General features: G+C 49.9%; 2 protein-coding genes across 12 annotated transcripts in view; one reads left to right on the top strand and one right to left on the bottom strand.

Moving 5' to 3' along the window:
* Positions 1–3,024: 3,024 nt before the first annotated feature.
* FBXL22 (F-box and leucine rich repeat protein 22) lies at positions 3,025–9,188 on the top strand. Its single transcript, XM_003418408.3, has 2 exons — positions 3,025–6,113; positions 8,631–9,188. Exons 1-2 carry the CDS (start codon positions 5,779–5,781, stop codon positions 8,974–8,976), a joined length of 681 nt encoding a protein of 226 aa, XP_003418456.1. The 5' UTR covers positions 3,025–5,778; the 3' UTR covers positions 8,977–9,188.
* A 6,514-nt stretch (positions 9,189–15,702) lies between these two features.
* HERC1 (HECT and RLD domain containing E3 ubiquitin protein ligase family member 1) overlaps positions 15,703–25,800 on the bottom strand; it is a 197,025-nt gene continuing 186,927 nt past the window's right edge. For all 11 annotated transcript variants that reach the window (XM_064267422.1, XM_064267431.1, XM_064267429.1 and 8 more), the window contains 8 exons: positions 25,176–25,345; positions 23,789–23,958; positions 23,368–23,533; positions 22,118–22,194; positions 20,806–21,058; positions 20,159–20,311; positions 18,628–18,933; positions 15,703–16,340 (listed from right to left, as the gene is read on the bottom strand). In XM_064267422.1, the coding sequence (XP_064123492.1) occupies positions 16,155–16,340; positions 18,628–18,933; positions 20,159–20,311; positions 20,806–21,058; positions 22,118–22,194; positions 23,368–23,533; positions 23,789–23,958; positions 25,176–25,345 (1,481 nt within the window). In that variant the 3' untranslated portion in view covers positions 15,703–16,154. The remainder of the gene's footprint in view (positions 16,341–18,627; positions 18,934–20,158; positions 20,312–20,805; positions 21,059–22,117; positions 22,195–23,367; positions 23,534–23,788; positions 23,959–25,175; positions 25,346–25,800) is intronic.

The raw sequence follows: 25,800 nt of genomic DNA, 5'->3' as shown, positions 1-25,800 counted from the left end.
TTCAAGAATTACTCTATTTGTTGGGGTTTTTGGTTTGGGGGTATTCTTTTTTTTTTTAAACGGGAAAGATAGGATGAGAGTACAGAAAAGTCCTAAACAGATCAAATTCATTTAATGTTTAAATGATCTGTGACTCAGCTACACAGTAGTGTTATCCAGAGACGGAAAATTGTGATGGCTCTTTGCCTTTTTGGATCAGCGCCTAATTGCCCCGTTAGTTGTAGCACCGGGAATAATTGCAGGTCCACTTGAGTCTTACTTGGTGCTCAGCCATCTGAGGTTGAGATGCTAACCTCACGTACACCTCAGGTGGTCACTGTGGAGCCGCTTCTTGGAAGGAAAGCAGAGTCTTTGCTACTTTGGGTTTTAACAACTGTCATTGGCCTATCTTGAGAGCAGAGCAAGTTGAAAATATTCTCACTTGGAACAAGTAGAGTTTCTATTTTTGAGTTCAGTAGTCTTTGCTTTAAAATGTGTTTTCAAGAAAAATAGGTACAAACCCTATTTAGATTTAACTCAATTTGAAATTTGGAACAGAAATTCCATTTAAAGAAGCTCACTGTGATTTCTGTAGGTGTCCTAAGGCATTCTGTTGATTTGGGGGTAGTTGTGGCATTATTTAGGAGCCTGGTGGTGCAGTGGTTAAAGCACTTGGCTGCTAACCAAAAGGTAGGCAGTTTAAACCCACCAGGCGCTCCACAGGAGAAAGATGTGGCAGTCTGCTTCCATAAAAATGTATAGCTATGGAAACCCTATGGGGCAGTTCTGCTCTGTCCTGTAGGGTCACCGTGAATCAGAACTGACTCGAGGATAGTGGGTGTGCTTTGGTGGCATTACTTGGCAATTAGAGAGTAGGATTTCTGAAATCGGCATAGGCCCACCTACCATTTTCACGTTCATCTCTTGCCTGAATCGTTGTTTTTCTCCTCAGTCCTCCACAAGCTGTTACGAGGGACAGAATGAGCTTCCTGTTAAGCAAGCCAGCCAACCAGACTTCTTGGTAATCTTGTTGTTTCTATTATAGGAAGAAACAGTCAAGATCTCTTAATTGTATGAATGTAGAAGAAGGTCAGGGTCCCTGGTGGTCTCTGCCTGGCTCAGCTGTCTGATGGTGCAGGAGCAGATGTGGCTCTTACCACTGGCTGGGTGATCCCACACCTTTCTCAGAGCAGAACACACCTGCTAGATGAACGGTTAAGGTACCAAGGAGAAAATTGCAATTCAGCCTAAAACTGCACCGTCCCACACAGTAGCCGCTAGCCACGTGTGACTACTTCAACTAAAAAATTCCCGTTCCTCAGTCACAATAGCCGTATCCCAGGTGTTTAGTGGCACACGGGGCACTGAACAGTGTAGGTCGGGAATGTTCCCTTCATCACAGAGTGCTCCTGGACAGCACTTGTCTACACTGTCACTAGAGTTTCGGTCTAACAACTTGGAAACAAAGGGTCCTCGGAGATAATTAAGAGAGAAACATGTATTTAAAATAGTTGCTAAATATGAAATTATGATATTTGACTTTTTTACCTGCAAAAATGGCAGTTTGGCATGATATGATCTACCATATCAGTATATTAATACCATGTCTAAGTGAACCTGCAACATGAGTCTCCTCTGACCTTGCTAAATATCTCCTGTGACTCTGGGCTCATTTGTTTAGGAGGTGGACAGCTGTATCTCTCACTAATCTCTCCGGGTGGGCAGCTCTTAGGATGATAAGTACTTGGGCAGTGTTCATTCTGGTGAAGAAAATCTCTTTTTATACCAAGTGGAACTTGGCAACAGGCTGGGCTGCTCTGTTGGGAAAGGAGTCTGCCAGGCAGCACCACTGGCCTAAGAGATGAACACGTCTCCTCTTTGAATTTGTGTAGATTTTGATTGCTTGACTTGACTTCAGCAAAAATGTCTGGATGCTATAATGAAGGCTCTTTGGAAAAGTGACTGGATCCATTTGAGTTGTGCAATTGAACACCAGTGATGTAAACGTGCCTATTTGTATTTTAGAAATTTGACTGTGTAGCCTTACCACACCTACGTTAAAAGCAGATCTTTTTGTTCTCTTCAGGGATTTCCCCTGGTGCCATGTTGTCTCTAGCATGGATGTGGCTTCTCACTCAGAGAGCCGCTGTTGAGGCAGGGCCTCACGCCGAGTCACGTGGCTCCTTGGAACAAGAAAACTTTCTTAGAATTCCTCCCACACGGGTGGGTGATAGAAACAGTTTGTGGCAACACAAATCTCTCTCCATGGTGGAGAAACCTTCGCGTATCCACTGTATTCTGCTCAGTGCATAGTGATGATAAATGTAATAGAATTAAACCAGGGAAGTGTACTGGCCCCGGGGAAGTGTTCACTGGGTATCCCACCTGTGGAACCTACTCAGCAGCCTGGTTTCTGGGGCTCGGGGAGTATTTATTTCTTAAAGCCAAGCCTCTCCTTTCATTGGTTTAGTGTACATAGTCTCTTTAGGTATACTTACCCCACCCCAGCCTCCACCATGCCCTACATCCTCTCACGTGCCCCTGTTGCTGACGTGGCCCCAGAAAGGCTCAGGCGTGAAGTCCGTGCCAGCAGCCTGTCACGTACCCTGGTGACTGGGGTGCAGCCACGGAACACCTGCAGCACCGGCAGGAGAAGTGGGTGCGTGGCGGTGTCCTGCTGTGGTCCCAGGTTGTTGCATCTCGTCACTGGGCATGGCACCCTTCCCGAGTCTGAGCATGATGGGTTCCAGACTGCCCTCCAGGAGCGCTGGTGCGCTGTCATCATTTGCCATTAAAACCTAGTGTGTATGATGCTGAGGGGACTAATCGTGCAAGTGACCGATTTCATTTTAAGTTGTAATCACATCCTTTTTATGCTTCACCGACTTGAACTGTTTATGGAAAGTATCATTAAAGGTCTGGTCTCCTTTGACTGTTATTTCTCAACACCTTTCAGTGGATGGAGCCAAGTAAGTGATGCTGAACTTGCTCAAGCTGTGGCCTTAGAGTCCACCGCTGGGTAGCAGTTCTCACGGAGTCCCCACAATTTGGGGCTGCTGTGCCACCTGGGCCGGGACGGAGCAGCCAGGATGGGCAGGGTGACGGCTGGGAGGAGATCCTTGGGTGGCTGAGTCAGGAGCCGAATGAAATCATCCTGTCTCTCCTGTGACTATGGAGCTTATACAAAGGAGGTCCCCTTGCTTCAGAGCTGAATTCTGTCCTGAGGGACCAGTTTTGGGGCTCAGATCAAAGGATACTAGTTGGCTTTTAAAGTAAGACAGATAAGTAAATGCTATTGTTAGAAATAAACAGATAAGCTTTAAGGGAAAAAGCTCCAATATATCACCTCTCACTGGCATGACTCCCCTACAAAAAGAAACAGGACAGTGTCATTTCCACATCCCTTGTATCTCTCATTTGCCTATTCCTGTCTTCCAAAATCAAAGACAAAGGTGCCTGCAGCTCCAGTCATCCCCGTCCAGGTCCCCTGAGATGGCTGCGCTCATCAGCGGCTGTGGCTGCGGGCCAGACCCCACAGCTCAGATGGAACTGAAAAGGTCTGTGGGAACCGTTCACCTGGCTCCCCTCTCCGCCAGCATGCACTTCGCCTGGGGCCGCCCTCGTCCTCTGGGTTGCTTCCTACAGCCCACCTGGAGAAGCCAAGGGTCACGGAGGTCTCGGGGTTGGGGAGCCACGATGAAGCAATGACTCCTCAGCGGGGGGCCATGATGAACGACTGTCCTGGGGAGGGCATGGTTACACTGCTCTGCCTTTTAAGGAGCTGAACAGAGCCGCCTGTTCCCGGGGTCAGGCCTCTGTTGAAAGCCACGGCTTGGAAAGGACTTGGGAGGGAAGGTGGTGAGAATAAGGCTCTTGGCTAAGCCCACCTGTGGTGCCGCAGCTTCCCTTCTGGGTGAACTACAACCAGCCAGAGCCCAAGAGGGGCTTCAGATGGCAGCTGGGAATTTGAACAATTAAAATGATTAGCTTGCAGTATTACCAGTAGCTGGTTACCCTTTCTTTGAAAAATTCTTCCTTTTAGTTTCTTGTTTTTTTTTTGTAAAAAGGCTGCCGCTTCTGTCACACTGGTGGAGAGGGCTTCCTAGGGGCACAGGTGCGTCAGTGAGACCGGCTTCTCAGGAGGGAGCTCTGAGTAGGGCCCTCTCCTTAGCTGCATGGCACCTTTAAAGGCAGAGCTGCCCAGGCCTGGTCACGCAGGTGGTGTTCTGGAAGAGGGTGCAGTGTAGCCACTTCACGTGCACTCTCCCACACGACGGGAAACGCCATTACTGCTCCTTTCGGTTCCAATCAAGCGGGAGAACACACAGGTGCCCGCTGAGGTGGTGTCGGCAGGGCTGGCAGAGGAGATGCCGTCCTCATCTCATGATTGCGCTGGGGGTGCAGCCTTTGCTGTCAGAGACTCCCCACAACACCCCCTCCCCAGACCAACAATAAACAACGCTAGGAGTTCACAGTATTTAAGGGCAGAGGCATAGGATCGGGGGTGATGCAGTATTAGAAACTGGACCCACCATCTTGTGAGACCTCTGACACTTCAGAAAGGGAAAACCTGACGGGCCGCATCTCCAGGCAACTTGCCTGGAGGTAAGTCTGGGAGGGGGCACAGAGACCCACCAGTTTCTCTAAAAGGAACTGAAGGCAATCACAAAGAAAATAAAAAAACCAGACCCACTGCCTACGAGTCGATTTCAACTCATGGTGACCATGTGTGTGCAGAGTGCTCCATACAGCATTTGTGGCTGTGACCTTTCGGAAGCAGATTGCCAGGCCTTTCTTCCAACGTGCCTCCAGGTAAGTCAACCACCAACCTTTCCGTTAGCAGCCAAGCACTTAACCGTGAGTGCCACCCAAAGTCACAAAGAAGGAATGCTAAAGTGGCTGCTGCAAAGGGCAAGGATAGGTTAAAATAATTTCCAAGCAATTTGTATTAAGAAAAAGCTACCTCATCCATTCCTGTCATTTTGGGAAATACAGGCTGGAGACAGCAGAACAACGTAACTGGGAACATGTAAAGCCAAGTAAGCAAGTTTAAAATACACACATGCATGTACACACATGCACAGGACCTTAAAGATAAGCTACTTAAGCCAAATCTTTTATGAAACAAGATAACAACAGCAGGTTAGGAGGTCAAGGAAACCCCTTTGTCAAGTGCAGGGCGACAGGACTGGAAGGTGCTCGGCTCGCCTGGAAATCATCACTGGACTGAGCAAAGGTGTCACGAGAAAAGAGGTATTGCCCGTGGCTTCAACTGACAGCTCTGATGGCGGAACTGTCACTCTTGGCCCTTTGCAGACAACAGGCCTTTTCCTAGGAAGGGTGGAGTGATGTCCTAGGAAATGAAAACAGCTCGTGTTTACCATGAGAGGCCCTCCCAGTGAGCAGACTGCAAGCCTAGACAGAGTAGGTCTGGCCAGCCACCTTGAATGAAAATGCCCCAGGAAAAGCCAAGAGTTCTCTGCTAAACTCCATTGCCACTGTCAGTTAAAAGGGAAAGAAATCCCTTTTAAGGACATTCTGTAACTTCAATAGGCTGCTTGTCTGCCAGGATTTCAATCCCTCTGAACATAAGCTGAACCACAGACGGCTGCACGTCTGTCTGCAGGCTGGCTTGCTGTCTTCCCGCTCCTCAGAGCTTCAGCACCAGTTGTTAGCCAAAAATAAACACCATTCCTCAACCATATATGTCCACCAGCCCCGAGCTGGGAGGAGGAGCGCAAGGAGGCCAGGTCCCACGGGCCCAGCCCAGCACTTGTGGGCCGCCCCGCACGGCTCACCATGCACATAACCCAGCTCAACCACGAGTGCCTGCTGCACCTCTTCTCCTTCCTGGACAAGGACAGCAGGAAGAGCCTCGCCAGGACCTGCTCGCAGCTCCAAGAGGTGTTTGAGGACCCAGCGCTCTGGCCCCTGCTGCACTTCCGCTCCCTCACAGAACTCCAGAAGGACAACTTCCTGCTGGGCCCAGCACTCAGGAGCCTCTCCATCTGCTGGCACTCCAGCCGGGTGCAGGTGTGCAGCATCGAGGACTGGCTCAAGAGCGCCTTCCAAAGGAGCATCTGCAGCCGCCACGAGAGCCTGGTGAATGACTTCCTCCTCCAGGTGTGCGACAGGTAGGCTGCCTGCCTGCAGCTGGGCAGGCTCTTTGGCTTCCAGAGCTCTGGGAGACTCCTGAGGGCCAGGGAAGCGCAACCGAGCAGACCAAGATGGCTCCACCTGGGCACCTCAGATTAGGCCCAAGTCAGATGCCCCAGGCCCCATCCAGGGTGTAGTCCCCAGGAGGGGATAAGATCACAGGGAAACCATTGCTAATCCTCCAGCCTTGCAGGTCCTGGACCTGCTTCTGCTGCAGAAAGAACAGGCTTCAGCTCTTCCTGTCCTTGGACAGATGTCCTCCCTGGCAGCCACCTGGTGCAGGGCGGGTACAGCTGGACCTGGGTTCTCAAGGTCACGGCCTAGGAAGGCCAGACGCAGCAGTCACCCCTCCACTCTCCCCCTGGGAAGCTGACCTCAGGCCAGCAAAATCCTGCTGCCGAAGGGGAGCAAGGCTTACCAATCTTCACAGTAGTTCTAGGGGAGGGTGTCAGAGCCTAAATTTGAAATCTTAGCCTAATTTTCAAGTGAGCAGACAGAGGCTCCGAGAAGTGGTGCAGTTTGCCCCCAGTCTCAGGTTACCTGATGGTTTGCTACAGTAGGTGAAGGCCCTTCCCTCCCTGCCACCTCTCGGTAATACCTAGCACTCCCTACTCTGACTTCTGGGCCTTGCTGTCTTTAGCTGCCAAGGAGTCAGCCCTCAATTCCAGGCGACTGCAGAATGAAACGCTGCCCGGCCCTGCACCACTCCCATGACCGGTTGTAGATCAGACCGTTGTGATCCATAGGGTTTTCATTGGCTGATATTCAGAAGATCACCAGGCCTTTCTTCCTAGTCTTAGTCTGGAAGCTCCGCTGAAACCTGTCCATCATCATAGCAATACCAAGCCTTCACTGACAGACAGGTGGTGGCTGCACCTGAGGTATGCTGGCTGGGAATTCAGGTCTCCCATATGGAAGGCAAGAGTTCTGCTATCAAAATGGCTTGGTCGATTGCTCCCACTTTACAGAGAGGAAGTGGCCCAGCAAGGTCCAGACATTTGTTATGAGTCAGAGAGCCAAGATGTCACCACTGGCCCCATGCCATGGTCCTTGGTGGGCAAGGGTTTCTGATGACAAGCTGAGGGGACAGGAGAGCTAAGCGACAGCTGCACAGGCAAGTCATTTGCGCTCTCTGGACCAGCCTCCTCGTTTACAAAACTGGAGGTGCAGGGGGCTGATGTGACAGCAGAGGGGAAGGCAGGTGAACCTGGGGGTATGGAATGGAGCAGATGTGGGGAGTAGCTGCTGTGGCTGGAGCAGACACGCTGGAGAGCTTTCTGGGCAAGCCACCTGTGTGTCTGACACACACTTCAGGGCCTGGTCCTCGCTGCCTCTGGTTCCTTTTTCCAGGCTGGCATCCATGTGGGGGTGCAGTAACTGCCCCTGGTTAACTGAGCTGAAACCAGGGCTCTAGAACCCAGAGCCGCTACTCAGAGGCATGTCCTGCATCTCAAGGGTAAGGATGGGTCTGCCACTAAGCACCCACCCACCCCCACCCCAGGCCAAGGAAATCCCTTATCCCACCCAAGTCCTGCCAGGGATATTCAGGGATCTCAGCTTGAGGCTAGATTGGGGCAGTCACCACAAATGCCACCCTCCCCTAACCCCCAAAGGCAACAAGTCCAGAGAACCAAAGAAACAACAGTGGTCACTCCAGGAAACAGCATCCCCTCGGTCCACAGCAGCCTCTGGGCCTCTCTGGGTGGCCTCTCACTGGGGACTCTTGGGCCTAAGGGCCAAGAACCACACAAGGTCAGTCTCTGTGCTTGATGCAGATTAAGCTGTGGTGGGTGGCAGACGGCAGGGAAAACAGGCTAGAAAGCCCTGGTTCAAATCCTGGCTGCATCATTGCCAGCAAGTGCCTTAAACTTGCTCAGCCTGTTTGTGCAGGTATAAACGGGTCCAAGGCTGTTAGGTGGGTTTAATGCAGGGCTTGGAACTGGTTCTTTCCAGCAGCCATGGCCAAAGAAGCAGCACTGAAACAGACCCAGATTTTTAGAATTGGGGTGAACCTAAAGCATAATTGCAGTGGGAAAAACGACGGGTGGAAGCCCTGCTAGAAACTTAATCTCCCTCTTAGAAAACAAGGGCAGCGTATGCGCTGCATAGCAACCAAATCTCTTGCCCGTGGGACTGCCAGCGGAGCCCGAACTGTGGCGCCCACTTAAAGGTGGCAGTCCATCCTGCAGCACTGAACGTGTGTCGCTCTCTGCGGTCCTGCCAGTGTCACGCCTCAGGCTCCTGAAAGGGCTCGCCACGCCTCTTCCAAGTCTCCCATTCCAGGGCTTTGACCTGTAATTTTTTCCATCCCGCATCACTCGAATTATAAAAATTGGAGTCTGTTGTGGTTTCGCTTCGTCGACCATGACCGAACTGGTTCAAAGTCTGGTTTAATGAGCCGCTGAGTCCCAGGAAGGGGCCAGGAGCGGCGGGCCTTGGCGGAGCAGAGGACGCCCTCCTCGGCCTCTGCCCCGGTCACCTCGCTCTCCCCACAGGTGCCCCAACCTGGCGTCCGTCACGCTGTCGGGCTGCGGCCACGTCACCGACGACTGCCTGGCGCGCCTGCTGTGCTGCTGCCCGCGCCTGCGCGCGCTGCGCCTGGAGAACTGCGCGCGCGTCACCAACCGCACGCTGGCGGCCGTGGCGGCGCACGGGCGCGCGCTGCAGACTCTGCACGTGGACTTCTGCCGCAACGTGAGCGCGGCCGGCCTGCGCCGTCTCCGCGCCGCGTGCCCGCGCCTGGTGCTGCGCGCCGAGCACAGCGCCGCCATGATCCCGGACCAGCCCCCGCGCGGCGCGCTCGCGCCGGGCACGGCCTTCCGCAAGCTGCTGCCGCGCTAGGTCGCGGGGAGCACGGCCGCCGAGGCGCGGGCGGAGGGAGCCGTCAGGTCGTCCCGGCTTCGAGCCTCAGCCCCTCCACTTCACAGAGGAGTCGCTGCATCTTCGCAGCCTCAGTTTCCCCGGCTGCAAAATGGGGAAAATAATGTCTACCTCACATTAGGGTTTTATACATGGGATGTGTATGGGAGATTAAATGAACGGATGCACGGGAAGCAGTCTGTGGTTCTCCCTAAACGCCAGCTCCTTTCCGTCTGCCCGCCGGGGCCTCTCTCCCGCCGCACCACGGCAGCAGCAGGAGGCGCCTACACCGTCCTGGCGGATTCCGGCTGCCGTTGGAGGCTAAACTGAACCCGGGCGTGACTACTCGCTGGTCGCATGCGGCGCGGGACTTACTTACCCGGGGCGGGGTTGGGGGCTTCGGGACCCCGGCGGGGCTGCCGGGGCGCGGAGAGCCAGGCCCAGCCGCTCCCTGAGCTCCCCGGCTGCCCTCGCTGCCATGTGAACAGAGAGAGCCTTGGTTAAGTCCTTTGATTATGGGACCATTGTAGGCTGAGGCAGAGCTAGATTTTCATCTGCTGAACGTGGGCACGCGCGGACTTTAGCCACTGGTAACCCACATCTAGCCACCAAAGTCGAGGCTCCTAGTCAGTGCCGGGGCCACCCATTACAGCGGTCCTGGTCCGGGGAACCTGGGGCAAACCTCGGGTAAGTCAAGTCAGGGAAGCAGGAAGCGGTGGGCGAAGCTCACACCCTCAGCCCCAGCCATTGTCAGCTGCTGAGTCCCTTCCCTGTGGAAGGGGGATCTTGATCCCTACTCACGGCCTCCTTCGTTCGTCAGACAAATATTTGGGATACAACAGAAGAAATACAAGTTCTCTTCTCATGGAGCCTACGTTCTAGTGGGGAAGAGACGATAAAGAATTGGAATATAAGGTTATAAGTATGGGGGGCGTGCAGGGTAAGAAGGGATGGAGGGTTGGGGAAGGGGTTAACCGACGTAAGCCTCACTGAGAAGGTAAGGCTTGAGCAAAGGCTAGAAGAAACAGGGAGCCAAGAGCCATCTGGGAGGCGAATGCTCCAGTCTGGCAGGACAGCCTGGGCAAAGGCCCTGGAGTGGAAACATGGCTGGTGTGTTAGGGGTCAGTGTGGCTGGACCAGAGCAGGTGAGGGGAGACAGTAGGAAAGATCAGAGATGTAAGGGGTGAGGGTGGCCTTTGTGTGAATGAAAGCACCCCAGAGGTCCCCCACCCCAGCCCCAGCAGGTGCCAGGCCCCAAGCAGAGATGATAGCCGGGTGAAGTCTCAGGTGCTGAGAAGACCTGGGCAGGCAAGCAGCACCTGACCCCTCTGGGGACTGCTGAAGGGCTCAGTTGCTGCCCCATGGCCCCTGGCTGGGCCAGCATTTACCCAATAACAGGGTAGTGGCACTGAGCCCCAGCATAACCCCTGTGCAGGGGCCAGCATCCCTCCCACCACCAGCTGCAAAGGAGCAGGACACCCCACTCCTGGCCTGTGAGGCCCAGGCTTCCTCCCGGTGATTTTCCAGTTTACCCACCATCACTCTGGACTCTGGAGAGATGTCCCACAGGGACTTTATTTTTCTCCCACTGGTGCTAACAATGCTGAAAGAAAGCCCAGGCGTTCAGGGGGTTAAATGTTGAAAACAGAACCACTTAAACCCCAGGGCTTTGCTTTCATCATCTCCCACGAGCCCCAGCGCACAGCAGGCCCTGCTTGCCCAAGTGGGAGATTTAGCCTGGGGAACAAGAGGATCCTGGGCTTCCAGCCCTAATGCATCCCGGCTTCCATTCCCTTCCCCTCACCTTCTAGCCCCATGAGGTCAGGTCATTGCTCTCCAAACCTCAGCTTTACCTGCGTTGGGGATAGCGAGAAAACTTGACTTGCAGTGTTCTTGTGAAAATTATGAGATTGTAAAGCAGGGTCACTGTGGGTTCAGCTCCAGTGGGATGACCTGTATTCCCGACGGCCCCCTTTTCCACAGAAGCTCTTTTATAAATGAGGGTTAAGTTCTCTCAGATGCCTAGTAACCCCTCACATGCCAGAACTAGCAACTGCGGAATGAAAGCTGGGCTGAGGCTTCATCTAACGTTGTTTCTGGGGAAAATACATTCTGAGCTCTAATTCGGCTGTGGATGCATCTGGCCAGCCCCCTGCCCCATCCTGAGCTTTGTGTCCCTGAGCCAAGGGCCAGGGGAGGTGCTCCCAGGAGGCAGGCACTGTGCTGAGCACGCCACAGAACAAACCAGCCCTGACTCATGGCGACCCCGCATGTTATTAACTGAGCTCCATGTGGTTTTTTTGGCTGGAATCTTTACTGAAGCAGACTGCCAGGACTTTATTCCTAGGCACTGCTGGGTGGGTTAGCAGCTGAGCATAAACAGTGCCACCTAGGGACCTACTTGACAGAATACAGTGCCCTATTTGATCTTATAAACAACTTTCAAAGTCTTCTTCGAAAGTTTTGCATAAATCAGAGGGTACTGAGTGCTTGATTAATCCACTGACTTGTTCAGCATAGACATTTACTGGGTGTTGGCCATAGGCTGGGCCAGACCCTGCCTCAAGGGACCCCCACTCTAGTTCTAGAGAAGACACGCCACCGGGGTTGAGAGGTGTCCTTGACTTATCTCCCAGCTCTGCCATCCACAGCTTCTGACAAGTTCTGACCTCTGAGCCTGATTATCTGTCAAGTGTGACACCGTGGTGAGGAGATTATGTTCACATGTGCAGGGCTGGGAAGGTAGGGGCAGGGGAAGATAGCCTCAGCTCGATGGGGGGCCAGAAAAGCCAAGTGCCTGGCGGAGCCCACAAGGCTCAGGCATTGGGAAGCGACAATCTGGTCTGTCGTGTGTAATCCAGGATGACATGGATGACAGCTGTCAAGCTGAGCCTAGAAGACCGAACCAAGCTCCCCGAGGTATGGAGGGCATTCCTATCCAGGTAAGGTTCCAGCAAAGGCAAGCGTCAGGCAAGCCCAAGACGCAAGCAGAGAAGGGCGAGCCGGGGGAGATGGGAGCCTGACTGGGGCCCAGAGCTTGGGGGTTAGCTATGCCATCGCAGCCTCTATTAGAATAGATTACAAACTTTTGCACCTTCTAGAATGCTGTTTTCAATTTCAGTTTTGACTAGGGTGGCCAAAGGTTGCAATAAAGAAAACGAGGGATAAGCTGCACACCCTCTGCCCTGGGGCAGGGCAGCGCCCCCTGGCAGAAGCTGGCCCCAGCCACCACACTGGGCTGGCTGGCTGCACAGGAGCCTCCATGCTCGCAGAAGGACTGTGGCCACATGCTCTCAGATCGGGGGCTCCAGATGGGGGAGCTGGTGCTCTGAGGCCTGCCTCGTGGGCACACACAAGCCCATGTTTGCCCAGGCTGAAGGTCTAGAGGTGAGCTGACAGGAAGCTGCAGCCTGGCTGCCTGTGATCCAGTGTGTCCCCCATCCTGGCCTCGGACTCCTGGTCTGTAAAGGGAGAGGCCATCTAAGCCCTCAGAGGCTGGCTTCCAGCTCTAGGATTCAATGCCCAGGGCTTACGTTTTGCTAAAAACCAAGCTCATCAAGTGGGCTCCATCTGGCCTGAGCAGCAGGGCTGGGCACAAGCCCCTTGAAGGACCTTTGGGGAAATCTCACCTTAAAGGCTGGGAATCAGAGTTGTCTCCAGACTGCTTATGGATCCTAAAAACTGCAATTACTTGTTAGCTGAGTCAGCCAGCAAACAGTGCCCAAGCCTCTGTTGTTGTTTGCCGTAGACCCCTGTAAGACAGAGGAAAACTGCCCCATAGGGGTTCCTAGGCTGTCATCTTTATGCGAGTGGATCACCAGGTCATTCTCTGCACAGCGACTGGTGGGTTCGAACTGCTGGCCTTTTAGTTAGCAGCGGAGCACTTAACCATTGTACCACCACGGTGCTTAGCCTTAACAGAGGCTGAAAAGTGAACCAAGGAAAGCAAACACCTGCACCAGGCCCATTTCAGCTCCTCAGATCAGGGGCTTAAGCCTCCTCCCCTCCCCCAGAGCTTCCAACAGTCCAGAAGATGAACAGACAGATTTCCAGTAAAGAACTGGCATCTGTTACAAAACCGAGGTGTCTGTGCAGCTTCTGTGCCCAGGGTCAGACCTCCTGAGAAGCCGTCCGTTAGGCTTGACCCTCAAGGCCTGGAGCCCTAAGGGAGGGTCTGCTGGGGCTGCTCCGGCCCCCTCAGTCCACACAATCTGACGGCAAAGGTCAGAAGCTCACCTTATTGTGAATGAAACTGAGCTGGGACTGCAGTGTATCCTTCAGCTCTGCAGACCCTCAGCCTGGCCCAGCAGGAGGGGAGTCACTTTTCACCAGGAACCACCCAGAAGGCCCCAAGAGGCTTCTCCTGGCCTTGTCCAGGTTCTCAGCAGCACACCCATGCCCTCTCTTCTCAGAGGAATTCCCTCCTGCCTTCCCACCACAGAGCGAGGGCTGCAAGCCCAGCGTCCTTCAATGACTGAGCTCTAAGGTCAGGTAGTTAAGACTCGCCTCTGCCCAGAACCTCCAGAGGCTCCCCAGAAGCTGTGTCACCCTCTGAGGTCTAAATGCAATTGAAGCCTCTTTTCAATAGAACTACAACATCATCATTCCAAATAGAATGAGGTATTCTCACTGGGAAGGGTCCATTCGTCATGTTATCTTAGCCAGCAAAACCACGCTTTTCTTCCAGTTTCTCTTTTAAAACACCCTCCTTATATTTTCCTTGTGGGAAACATCTGCCTGCAAGCTCTCTGCCTGGCACTTCGTGTGCAAAGACCTGTGAATGGTTAATTTTGTGTGTCAACTTGGCTAGGCTACAGTACCCAGTTATTTCATCAAATACTAATCTGGGTGTGGCCATAAAGGTATTCTGTAAATGCAGTGAACACCTACAATCAGCTGACTTTAAGGAGATTACCTTGATAATATGAGTGGGACTTATCCCAATCAGTTGAAAGACATAAAAGCAAAAACTGAGGCTTCCTGGAGAAGAAATTCTGCCTCAAGACTGTCAACTTCACTTGCTGGCCTGCCCTATGAAATTTGGACTTGCTAGCCTCCACAATCCAGTGAGCCCTTTGCTAAAATTAAATCTCTCTCTATATACAGTGTGTGTGTGTGTATATATATATATATGGAAACCCTGGTGGCGTAGTGGTTAAGAGCTGTGCTTGCTAACCAAAAGGTCAGCAGTTCAAATCCACCAGGCATTCCTTGGAAACTCTATGGGGCACTTACTCTGTCCTATAGCGTCACTATGAGTAGGAATTGACTCCACAGCAATGGGTTTAGTTTTTTTTTTTTCTGGTTTATATATGTGTATATGTATATGTATGTATATACATGTATGTATGTATGTATATATACGTATGTATGTAGGAGCTCCGGTGGTGCAGTGGTTAAAGCACTCAGCTGCTCATGGAAAGGTCAGCGGTTCGAATCCACCAGCTGCTCCTTGGAAACCCTATGGGACAGCAGCCCTACTCTGGCCTATAGGGTCGGACTCAATGGTAACAGGTACGGTGTAGGTATAGCAAAGGGGGCTTAACCCATTTTCCCATATAGCCAAAGCCATCCCACAGAGGACAGAGAACTGCCTCATGGCCAAGTGGAATGAGCACCCGTTGCCATCGAGCTGGTTCTGACTTACAGCAGCCCTATAGGACAGAGTAGAACTGCCCACAGACTTTCCAAGACTGTAAATCTTTATGGAAGTAGGCTGCCACATCTTTCTCCCACTGAATGGCTGGTGGGTTCAAACCTCCAACCTGCTGGTTAGCAGCTGAGCACTTCAACCACTGCGGCATCAGGGCACATAAAAGCCTAGTCATTGGAATTGGACAGACTTGGATGGATTATAATCTCAATCTCTCCACTTACTAAATGAGCCTCAGTTTACTCATCTGTAAAGTGGGGATAATACCAAATTAAAACAAAAACAGACTAGTTGCCACCAAGTCAACTCTGACTCACGGAGACGCCATGTGTGTCAGAGTAAACTGTGCTCCATGGGGTTTTCAATGGCTGATTTTTTAGAAGCACATCACCAGGCCTTTCTTCTGAGGCATCTCTTGGTGGACCTAAACCTCCAAGCTTTCTGTTAGCAGCCAAGCATGTTAGCTGCTTGCACCAGCCAGGGACTCCTGATACCAAACTAGCTTTGGCTAATTCTCTTCACTGGTGGATCCCGAGGTCTGCCAGGATTAAGTTCTCCCTGAATGAAATAAAAACCAAACTTTCAGTTAATTGGGTCTTCTAATTAACAAGAGGGACCTCCAAAGGCAGATGCTTCCTGCTTGCTTTGCACTCAGGCCTTTGGGAGGGAAGGAGGCAGACCACTCACTGGGGGACACAGGTGCCACAGAGCCCTCTGAGTTGTGCACACAGTGCCCTGCACTGAGCCTGTCTGAGGAGAAGGGTGTATGGGCAGAGGGGCCAAAGCAAGGTCCTGGGGTGAGGAAACAAAGCGAGAAGAGACCCAGGATGACAGAAGAACAAATGAAAACAAGGGCTTCCCACCCCAGAGGCTTCTACACCTGCAAGGTCCTCAGAAACGTGATGGACAGCACCCTCAGGGTGAAGGAAAGTTCTTGAATGGGTGGAAAGTCTGTCCTCAGAGAGAGGACAGACAAAGCCCTGTGCTGGGCTGATGTCTGGCCCAATGGCAACCCTGTCAGAAGTTTCCTGGGAAGTAACAAAAGCAGCCCAGGCTCAGATTCCTGAATCTGCTTTATTTCTCTGCATAAGGAACCCTGCACAGGCAATTCAAATGAAAACAAAATAAATATATGAATATTCAGGTAAAACTGTCCTTTCTAATGAACAATTATACACAATGTACAATTTCATGTTCACTGGATGGGTTTACAAAAATGTACCATTCTCAACTAAAAATGCACCAAAATGGTTCCATGCAAACTTATCAAAAGTGACCAAAAATATGGAGGGAAAACCTGACTGAGAGCACTTTGTCTTTTTTTGGTACAATCACAGAAAAATAAAAACATCTAATTTCTCTGTTATATTTAGAGTAACTAAATGTGGCCACTGTTTATAATGTCAGTTTATGTTCCTAAAACATCTATGTAGTTACCATAAAAGTACACCCACATTACATTGGAAGTGAGCACTATTGAGAAAAGGGGCAATGGCCCCCGCGGCGGTCAGTAGTCAGTGTCAGAGCCCTCGGCGTTGTCCACGTTGCGCGACAGCATGTAGTTGTCCATGTCGATGGAGCGGCAGTTGTTGATGGCGTAGCGCAGGCGCTCGGCCATGACTGGCTGGCTGGAGTAGGGCGGCAGCCTCAGCTGGAAGAAGCAGGTCTGTGAGGTAGGCAGGCTGTCGTAAGGCTGTGGAGAGAGAGACTGAGGCTGTGACTGCAGGCAGCTGTGCCCACCACCGCGGCCAGGCAGGAAAGCCCCTCTCCCACCACGAAAGATGGGGCTCCGTGGGCACAACTGTGTGGCCAACTTGAGTGGAGAGCAGAGGCTGGGCCGTGGAAGACAGGGTTTCATGCTTTTGGTGAGAGTAAGCCCTTACTTGAGGGGACACGCTTAGTACATCCTGGCACAAGTGGGGTGTTGCAAGAGTTCATTCACCTCCACCGAGAGCACTCAATCTTGGGGCCCACTACAGGGACCCCTGTGAGCAGGTGACCTGGAAGGGGAGCAGTGAGGGCAGAGAAAGCCTCCACCTGCCTCCGCCTTCCTCACTGACCTCCTGGTCCACACTGTGTCCTTCGCCCTCCCTGGCTGCCAGCACACAGTGCAGACGAGGAAGGGGGCAGTCCATCCAATTAAGTGACTGGGATGCAGACCCTTAAAATTCTAACAGCTCCCAGCAAAACTGAAAACTGCTCAGCATAGACCACTGGGTGAAAAGCAGAACGCAGAATTCCAACTACATCTTGCAAAAACGTGTGCACTTGCGGCAAAGGCTGGGAGGAGACACGTAAAAGCAAAAACCGCTTGTATATGTTCCCTGCCCTCCCTGCAAATGCGGCCATTTTCCCAACTATCTGTAATGTTAACAATGATGCTGTTCTATAAATTAAAAAAATGAGTCTTAAAGAAGAACCTGTCCTGCTCTTTCTTGCTCAGGAAAGCAGGCCTTCTTGCCTTGGAGCCCAGGCCAGGTGAGACGGAGGGCCTGCAGCCTAACCACCAACAGGTGGCTCTGACTACTTCAGTTTGGATACTGGCAAAGTGGCCTAAGAGCCACAAAGAAGAGGCCCACGCTGGTCAGCGTTCTGAGGCTGAAACCCCCCAGGCAGGGATTAGTAATGGATTAACTCTGGGTGGTGGGGGGAGCCAAGGCAGATAGAGGGCAGCGGTTCTCTCCAGAGCAGAATAAAAGTAAGCCATTTTTTCCTCCCCCACCTCTCTCTGAAGCAACAAAACAGATTTACAACTTATGGTTTCTGGCAAGTCATGTAGAAAATCTGTGGAAAAGCTCTTTTCGTAGGCCTTGCTGTGTGTGGCCTCTCCAGTGAGCCTAGCCCTGGAGCGCAGGCCTACAGCCTCAGGAGGCAGCAGCAGGAGGAACGGCTTTGGTGACAGCCATCTCCAGGAGTTGTTGCTGGAAAAATACCAGGAAGGCAGACACTGAGGACTGCTGAAACAGGCAGGAAGGGCTTTGTGGGACAGGCCCCACTTCCCTCATTGTTTCCTGAATAAACACCACAGGCCCTGCCTGGAGGGCTGTCCAGCTTAGGAGGGTGGGGACAGGAGGCACCCAGAGCTTTTAACTTAATGCAGAAGGGGTTCAGAGGGCGGAGAGAAGGAGGTCTGACCAAGTCTGCCTTCTGAAGTGGGACAGGAGCACAGAAAAGCATCCAGGAAGGCTTCCGGGAGATGACACTGGTGTTGGGTTTAAGGGATAAGGGCTTGCCAGGCACAGATGGAAAGGGACGTGCAGGACAGCTTAGCAAAGCAGAAGGAACAGCCTACACAAAGGCACACCAAAGTAAAAAAAAAAAAAAAACAACAAAAAATCATGGTCTGCTGGGGAGCAAGGCAAGCAGCCCATTATGGCCAGAGCATAATACGTGTCAAGAGGTGACATCTGACAGTGGAATGGAGGCCACGCTATGGAGGTGTTTAAGTCCTGGCTAAGGGGGATCGCATTTATCCTAGAATCAATGCAGGGGGCCCCTGAGAGATCCGAACGACTGGTCAGATTGGTGTCTGAGAAAGATGACTCCAGCCAGAGTGTGCATTTAGGCCTCTAGGCCCTTTTATCCCTAAGCCATCTGTCAAAACGTCAGCTGGGCTGGGGCTGCAGCGGGGCCTCTCATTGGGCACAAGTTAAACAGCAGAATGGCATAGAGAATGAGCAGCAGCAGGGACCACACAGTCATCCCTCTGCCCAAGTTCAGCTTAACACAGGAAGCTGCTGGAAGATTTAGGGAAGGTTGCTGGTTATAGTATGTGGTTTGCATCCATTTAGGACTTTTTTTCACTGAAATTAAGTATGTTTTCTGAACAAGTTTTACTGCTTGATTTTTTTTCTAAATTTGGAAATTCTAAGCATTAAGCCTGAATTGGAATGCCTACTTGAAGGCCACAGTCTTGGTTTTCCTGACATGCAAGCAACAAGGGTGGACATTACCAAGGAGGAAAAAAGTAACTCACTCACCCTATCAACCTTCATGATTTGAAATCTCTGAGAAATGTCCGCAGTGTTGGCTGGTAGTCGGGACCTTCCAGACACAAACCTCATGAAAAGCACCCGCTCTTCGTTGGAGAACTCTTCCAGAGTGTGCCAGAACCACTGCACCAGCTGGTGCTGCTCATCCACCTCCCGGTACCGCACCACTTTCTTCAGGACTTCTACCGAGATCTCGGGCATCCCGCAAACCATCTGCTCCAGCTGCTTCGCCGTGAGGAGGGACAGCAGCGGCACAGGGACGATCCAGGACATTCCCTCTCGGACTGCAGCCACCTGCTCCCAGGAGAGGTTTTCATTCAACATGTGTGCACATACTGGGCGCCACCGTGGGTGAGATGCATGGGTGCCTCCTGCCTGCTTGTCTGCTCCCCGGACCCTCTGCTTGCCCCTCAGGACTCCAGGCCTGCTCTCCTTGCCTCTGAACCCTGCTAGAGCTTCTGCTTGTGGGACAACGGTACCTCTTCTGGTCCCTGTTCAAGTCCAACTTAGGAGCCCACCTTCCCTCCCCAACAAAATCCAGCGTCACTGACAGGACCTTCTCTCAGTGACCAGGGACTAAGGAATGTAATTTTCTGACTGGATTTGGTCTAAAAGCAGAGTCAAAAAAGGAACCAGGAGTGCAGGGACTGGCGAGACTGTAGAATACGCACCCTTCCAATGACTAAACTTCCACAGCCTCAGAGCCCAGGTCCGGCTCTCAAGAAGACCCCAACATACCAGCAAGTAAAGTATTACTTTACTGAAATGACTATTAATGACTGTATAACCAAAGGAACCATTTTTGGACACAACATTCATTTTTGTGATCACTCATTCATACTCCCATAATTTATTAAATGCTTACTATTTGTTGCCACAGAACAAGGATAACTCAAAAGAAACAGAAAACACATTCTTCATCCAATGTCTTACAATCTAATTGAGGAAACAAGATCTAAAATCTGGGACCTAATTCTTAGGCCTCAACACAGAAGTATGTGATATCTTGAGAAATGTCAAAGTAAAGAAAAAGACCTCCACAGGTTAGGAACCCAGGGGACAGCTGGTCTATAGAGGCAATCATTCTCAGCTGGGGCCTGAAGGACTGTGGCAGGGAAAAGAAAGGGACACTCGCTGGAATTATAAAGACCTGTATTTGGGGGACTTGTCTACAGGGCCCCTGACTGACCCAGCTGGGGTGGGAATGCTGGGGTGGGAAGCGGTGACATGAGGATGAATGGGGCTGAGGAGGAGGGAGAGGGTAGGTGTCTCAATGCCTGGGTGAGAGTTTGGCCTCGATCCAACCAATGACCAATTCAGAACTGAACTAAAGCCTTGAGTAAGGAGATAGGAGACCCAGAGATATGGCCTGGAAATTCTCTGTACAGGGTCTGAAATATAGACACAAATGAGCCAACACAGTAAATACATAAGCCAACATTTGGTAGTACCTACTTGGCTCTTGTTCAGACACAAACCCAAGCATTCACATGCACCTTCCTGAGATGTTTCATCTCACCTGTCGGTCCATCTCATGAAGCCGATACTCAATGGCCCTCTCCACATACTCCTTTCTATTGGAAAATGTGAGTGGGATACTGTTTCCACCAGGGATTATGGGAACCATTTTGCCATCAGCGCTCTGGCCAACAAAAGAATCAAGAGGAATCATCTAAGAATTGAAGAAAAAAGAATATTACATGGTAGAAATGACAACAAAAAGTATGTCACACACAAATACAGCAAACGGTAAAAAAGTCAGGATGGTAAGGGTAAAAAGAAGGCCAAGAAAACAAGTAGGACTGATCAGGCTGCTTGCGGGAACATGCTGACTCATCTGGCTGTAGTCAGACAAGAGGCTAGATCTCTCTTCCCGAAACCAGGTTTGATGAACTCTGGCCACCCGAGGCCTCCCTGTCCACCTTGGTTCTCCACGCTAACGGCCAGAGGATAGATTAAAGGGGAAAGGACTGAAGTTGGGGGCTGGAGTTGAGTTTATCCATTAGCAGCTACTTTAACCCCTGGGGTTGAGCTGCTAAGGGTAGCAATGGATATGGCCTGGGTCAGCCAGACAACAAGAAGACCACGTCTGAATTTCACACAGAAAAATTCTAGTCAATGCCTAGGGAAGCCAGCAGCAGCAGAGACAGAATGGCCAGGACTTACCTCATGGAAACTCTCCTCGGTAATGCCACTGTCTTCAATGTGAAGAATGCTGTTGAGGGTCTGCACGTAGAGCAGATCCACCTCCTCCAAGTCCTCCAGGGTGAGTGGGACGCAGCACAGCTGCTTCCAGACCAGAGGGGCCAGGTGGAGGTCCAGAGGCTTCTTTGTGCGGATGGCAACCCCCATTAAAATTCCCAAGAACTTAAACTGCATTAAGTGTTCATCTAGGCAGGCAGAGGGGTTAAAAAGGAACCTGCAGAGTGAAAGGAAATGTTTCACACAAAAATGTCCTCGTTTCTATTAAAGCCAAGTTACATGAAAGTCATGGCATTAGTCTACACCTCTGCTGCCCACTACAGCAGCCACCAGGCACGTGCTGCCCGATACGGCAGCCACCAGGCACGTGCTGCCCGATACGGCAGCCACCAGCCATGTGCTGCCCGATACGGCAGCCACCAGCCATGTGCTGCCCACTGCAGCAGCCACCAGCCATGTATGGCTATTTCAATTTAAATTAATTAAATAAAATTTAAAATTCTACTCTTCAGTCATACTGGCCACATTTCAAATGCTCAATTGCCACATGCAGCCTGTGGCATGGGGACCATATTTTGGATTATTTTTAGGATAAACACCAAAGGGCAGGCAAATGGTCTATTACTCCCTGAGCTGTCTGCTCAGAATACTCCGTTTCCTAAAACCATTTCATTTATCACTTAGGAGTCCATGAAGCAGGATCCAAAATGAAAAAATTCACAAATCTTAAGGATAACATATAATTGCAAATACTAAGTGCTATGACTTGATAGCATAACTTTTAATTTTGATACAGAAAATCCCTTGAGGAGAGGCCATGCAGGGCTTCAGAAACACAAAAAAAGTCAGGTTTCATGATCACGTCTGCGTTTCCTCTGCTCCTCTTCATTACTACTGAGGTGGTGCCATGATAAATGCCACTTCATAATGGAAGTACCTCGATTTCCTCATCTGTAAAAAGGGGATGACAACAGTGCCTACCCCATGGAGTTATAATGAGGATCCAGTGGGATAATACATGTGAAACACTTAGAGCAGTGCCTGGTGTACAGTCAGTGCTCAATAAACGGGAAGTATTTTTTATTGCTATTGTTATTGTAGCTTTCAATAACACTTGGTGACTGCCTTACCTGTCCCTATTGTTACTGTAGCATTCAGTAACACTTGCTGACTGCCTTACCTGTCCCTATTGTTATTGTAGCATTCAATAACACCTGCTGCCTTACCTGTCCCTATTGTTATTGTAGCATTTGATAACACTTGCTGACTGCCTTACCTGTCCCTATTGTAACCCACTTCTGCGGTGGCATTGGGAGAGGGTATAAGAAGGTCAACTATACCAGTTTCAAGTTCCTGTAGAAGAAAGAAAAACATTGTTTTAACAAATGATCATCAAATGAATCAAGAAAACAAACCAATCTGATTAAGGTCATACTGAAAAGAGAACATTTTGAGGAATTTATAATGCTACATGATAGCTAGCTATTTCTGTACTTTAATTATTTTTGTGGTTTCAATTTAAAATAGAATTAGGAAATCTCCCACATGGAAAATAGCCTGCAATATGAAGAGCCAAGATGAGAATGTCAATCCAGTGCAGGAGATGGGGAATCCAAGAGCAGGGCGGAGTAATATTTCAAACAGACTCAACAAGTAACAGCCAATGTTGTTTAAGGGTTATTTCAGTCACAGAATTTATCAGAAAAATCCTGATACTAGGCAGATACTAGAGTTGCTTTGGAAGCAAAGTTGCCACTATGGGTCTTAAAATTTGAACTGGTCCGAGCCCTTAGGAGTAGTGTTTCCCACCCTCTAGAGACAAACGCTGGTGGTGTAGTGGTTAAGAGCTATGGCTGCTAACCAAAAGGTCAGCAGTTCGAATCCACCAGGCACTCCTTGGAAGCCCTACGGGGCAGTTCTACTCTGTCCTACAGGGTCATCATGAATTGGAATCAACTTGACAGCAATAGGTTTGGTTTTGGAAACCCTGTTGGCGTAGTGGTAGTGGTTAAGTGCTACAGCTGCTAACCAAAAAGTTGGCAGTGTGAATCCACCAGGTGCTCCTTGGAAATTCTATGGGGCAGTTCTACTCTGTCCTATAGGGTTGCTGTGAGTCAGAATCGACTCAATGGCAATGGGTTTGCTTTGGTTTGGTTAGAGACTGGTAGTTCTACTCTGTTCCAACAACAGCAGGATAAACTCAAGCACACGGGTGAGCCTGGGTTTGTCTGTCACATACGTGTTGATGTGTGTCATCGTTGCTTCCTCTGCCAGGATCATAGCACAACAGATGATAAGTCACTGGTCGATGGCCACACACTGACATTACTCAGTAAGTTACTCTCACAAGCATCTCCCAAGCCCTTCTTATAATTCACCTATCTGTGCACTAATGGCAGGACTCTGTGAGGCTCACAAACACATCCTTGTTACATTTATAAAAACAGCTGGACAAGTCATCACTGGGAACAGCAAAACAGCCACCACCAGAGCAGACAACTCGGCAGGTGACGCTACATGAAGTACCTGGCACATCTCTGTGATTGTGTCATCGAATACACCTCCAGCGTCATCAGCCCCTTCTCCGACCAGCTTGACCTTCCACGCTCGGGAGGGCAGACGGAGGTCTGATGCATTCAGCTTAACGACCTGCCTTGCTATTTGGACAAAGATGGGCTTACACTTCCGTCCTCTTTAAAAGAAAGGGAGAAGGGAATGAAATACAACTCTTATCAATTTCCCTAAATCACCACAAAGATCGTTTGATGGCATCTCCCCATCAGTGAATGAGCAGGCCAGGTTCACAACAGCCAAATGCTGCGCTAGCCTCACTGTAACCACTCTGGATACAGATGTAAATCCTGTCACTACTCCACGTTGGAAAGGAGGAGCCCAAGTGTTCAGAGATTAGTTAGTAATAACGTTCATCTAAAAAGTTCCAGCTCACCTGGTTGATATCCTCTTTACAGTAATCTGAGGCCCATAGTTTTTGCCCTGGACCATGGTTTTTCCTATGGAGCGCACCATCGGGAGGGTGTAGACTCTCGGGGCTAACAAAGGCCGCAGTTGGCCCTGTACAATGCCCCACGTTCCAGCATTATAATGAGATGTACTGTTCTGTAACAGAAAGTAAGGTTGTCAGAAATGATGCCATCTAAGGCTTAGAAGAAATGACACGTCTCACTTTCAGAATATAAATTCTTTTTTAAATAGACTCTAAAAGAGTTCAAAACCTGGATAGTACTAACAGTAATAAAATAACACTTTGAAAAAATACATATTTAATATATTTTAATAAAATAACATAATCTGAAAATTAAGACAATTTAAAATTTCACACTAAGTAAAATTTTTAAATAAAACAAAAATAATATAATTTTATTTATTATTTAAAATTTATATTAAATTTTATATTAAAATTATATTAAAATTTAAAATAATTTTAAATTAAAAATAAAAGATAATACGATCATTACAAAAATAACTTGGAAAATGACACACACAAACAGATAAAATCATTCACAATCCTAGTACATAGAGATGGCCCTATTAGCCCTTTGATCTATTTCCTTCCCGTTGTCTTCTCTGTGTATATACATTTTTTACCTTGTTGACATCATCTTGTTTATGCGATTTTCAGCTGCTCTTACCCCAACTTTACATCCTAAACATCTCTCCAACTAATTAAACAGTTGATGACCACTCTGCCTAGGGCCACCTGGTATTCTGTGCCGAGCTGGTTATCTGTTTCTAACAGGGTTTGTCAGATCTCTCGTATGTCCCATGATTAGTTCCCCAAGGAATTGTGGCAAACAGTTTTACAACTGATACACGTTTTGGCAGGTATGCCTACACATTAAACAAATAAAATTATCATCTTGCTTTCTTCCTGAATTATCAGACTGTTCCATAAAGACAATCAAATCGGCCAGCTTAATTTTCCCCCACAGGACTCAGGATGTTCATTTATAACAAGACTGCTAAATGTCTCAGATTCATTTATATAGTGACAACCTGGACTGTGGGGCTAACAAGCGAGTGGGCTGGACTTTTAGAATCATGCACTAGGCTTTGCAGAAAATACATGCTTAGTCACTCATACGTCCTTGAACTTTGGACAAACCAAGACAGAGAAGGTGCATGAAGACCACTTTGTGTCCAGAAGTTCGATCACCAATATCTGGACTGACCCTAAACCAGCAATAAAATGGAAGAGAATCATTTGGGTACTGGGTACTGAGGGTAAAGGAGGTATTAGGCACGGGAGAATTTCCAAGGCAGAGAGAGAGCCCTGTGACCTGACAAGTGCTTCGATGGGCACTGCTGGCTGTTACCTGGTTGTTGGGGCTGAGGTTCAGCAGCCTCCAGGACGAGTACATGAGGTCAGAGAAGTGGTAAAGCAGCCGGAGCCTGGCCCTCACGGTGTGAATGCTCACCTCCCTCAGGGCCCCATACTGGGGGGGAACTGCATCGGGCAGGCCCAGCTGCAAAGGCACTGACACACCTGGCCCAGAAAGCAAACAGGCATTTGTAAAGGAAAATGCATTGCTATCATTTATAGTATTTTGAGAAATTTCAAACACACAGAGAAACTGAGAGAACTGTTCAATGACCAACCATTCCCACCACCTAGATGCAACGATGAACACTTTGCTGCCTGTCCTTTATCACATATCTATTCCTCTGTCACATCAACGCATCTTATTACTACCATTATTTGATGCATTTGCATTGGTTTTTTAAAACTCCTTGATGTACCATTATGGAGACCTGCTCTTTTCCCCTTTAATTTAATTTCCCATTTCAGTATGAGATTTGAACAATTCCTCCAACCCCCACCAAAAAAAAAAAAAAAAGGGCAAAATTCTTCCTTTCATTTTTGATAACTGCAATAACACCAGGTGTGGACCAGGTAGCCAAGAAAATGGAAGTGGACCGCTCAGCAGAGTCACCTCCACA

This window comes from Loxodonta africana, chromosome 13, assembly GCF_030014295.1.
Source record: "Loxodonta africana isolate mLoxAfr1 chromosome 13, mLoxAfr1.hap2, whole genome shotgun sequence".
Lineage (NCBI taxonomy): Eukaryota > Metazoa > Chordata > Mammalia > Proboscidea > Elephantidae > Loxodonta > Loxodonta africana.
Note: the sequence above shows the minus strand (reverse complement) of the source record. Positions and strands in the feature narration are given on the sequence as shown.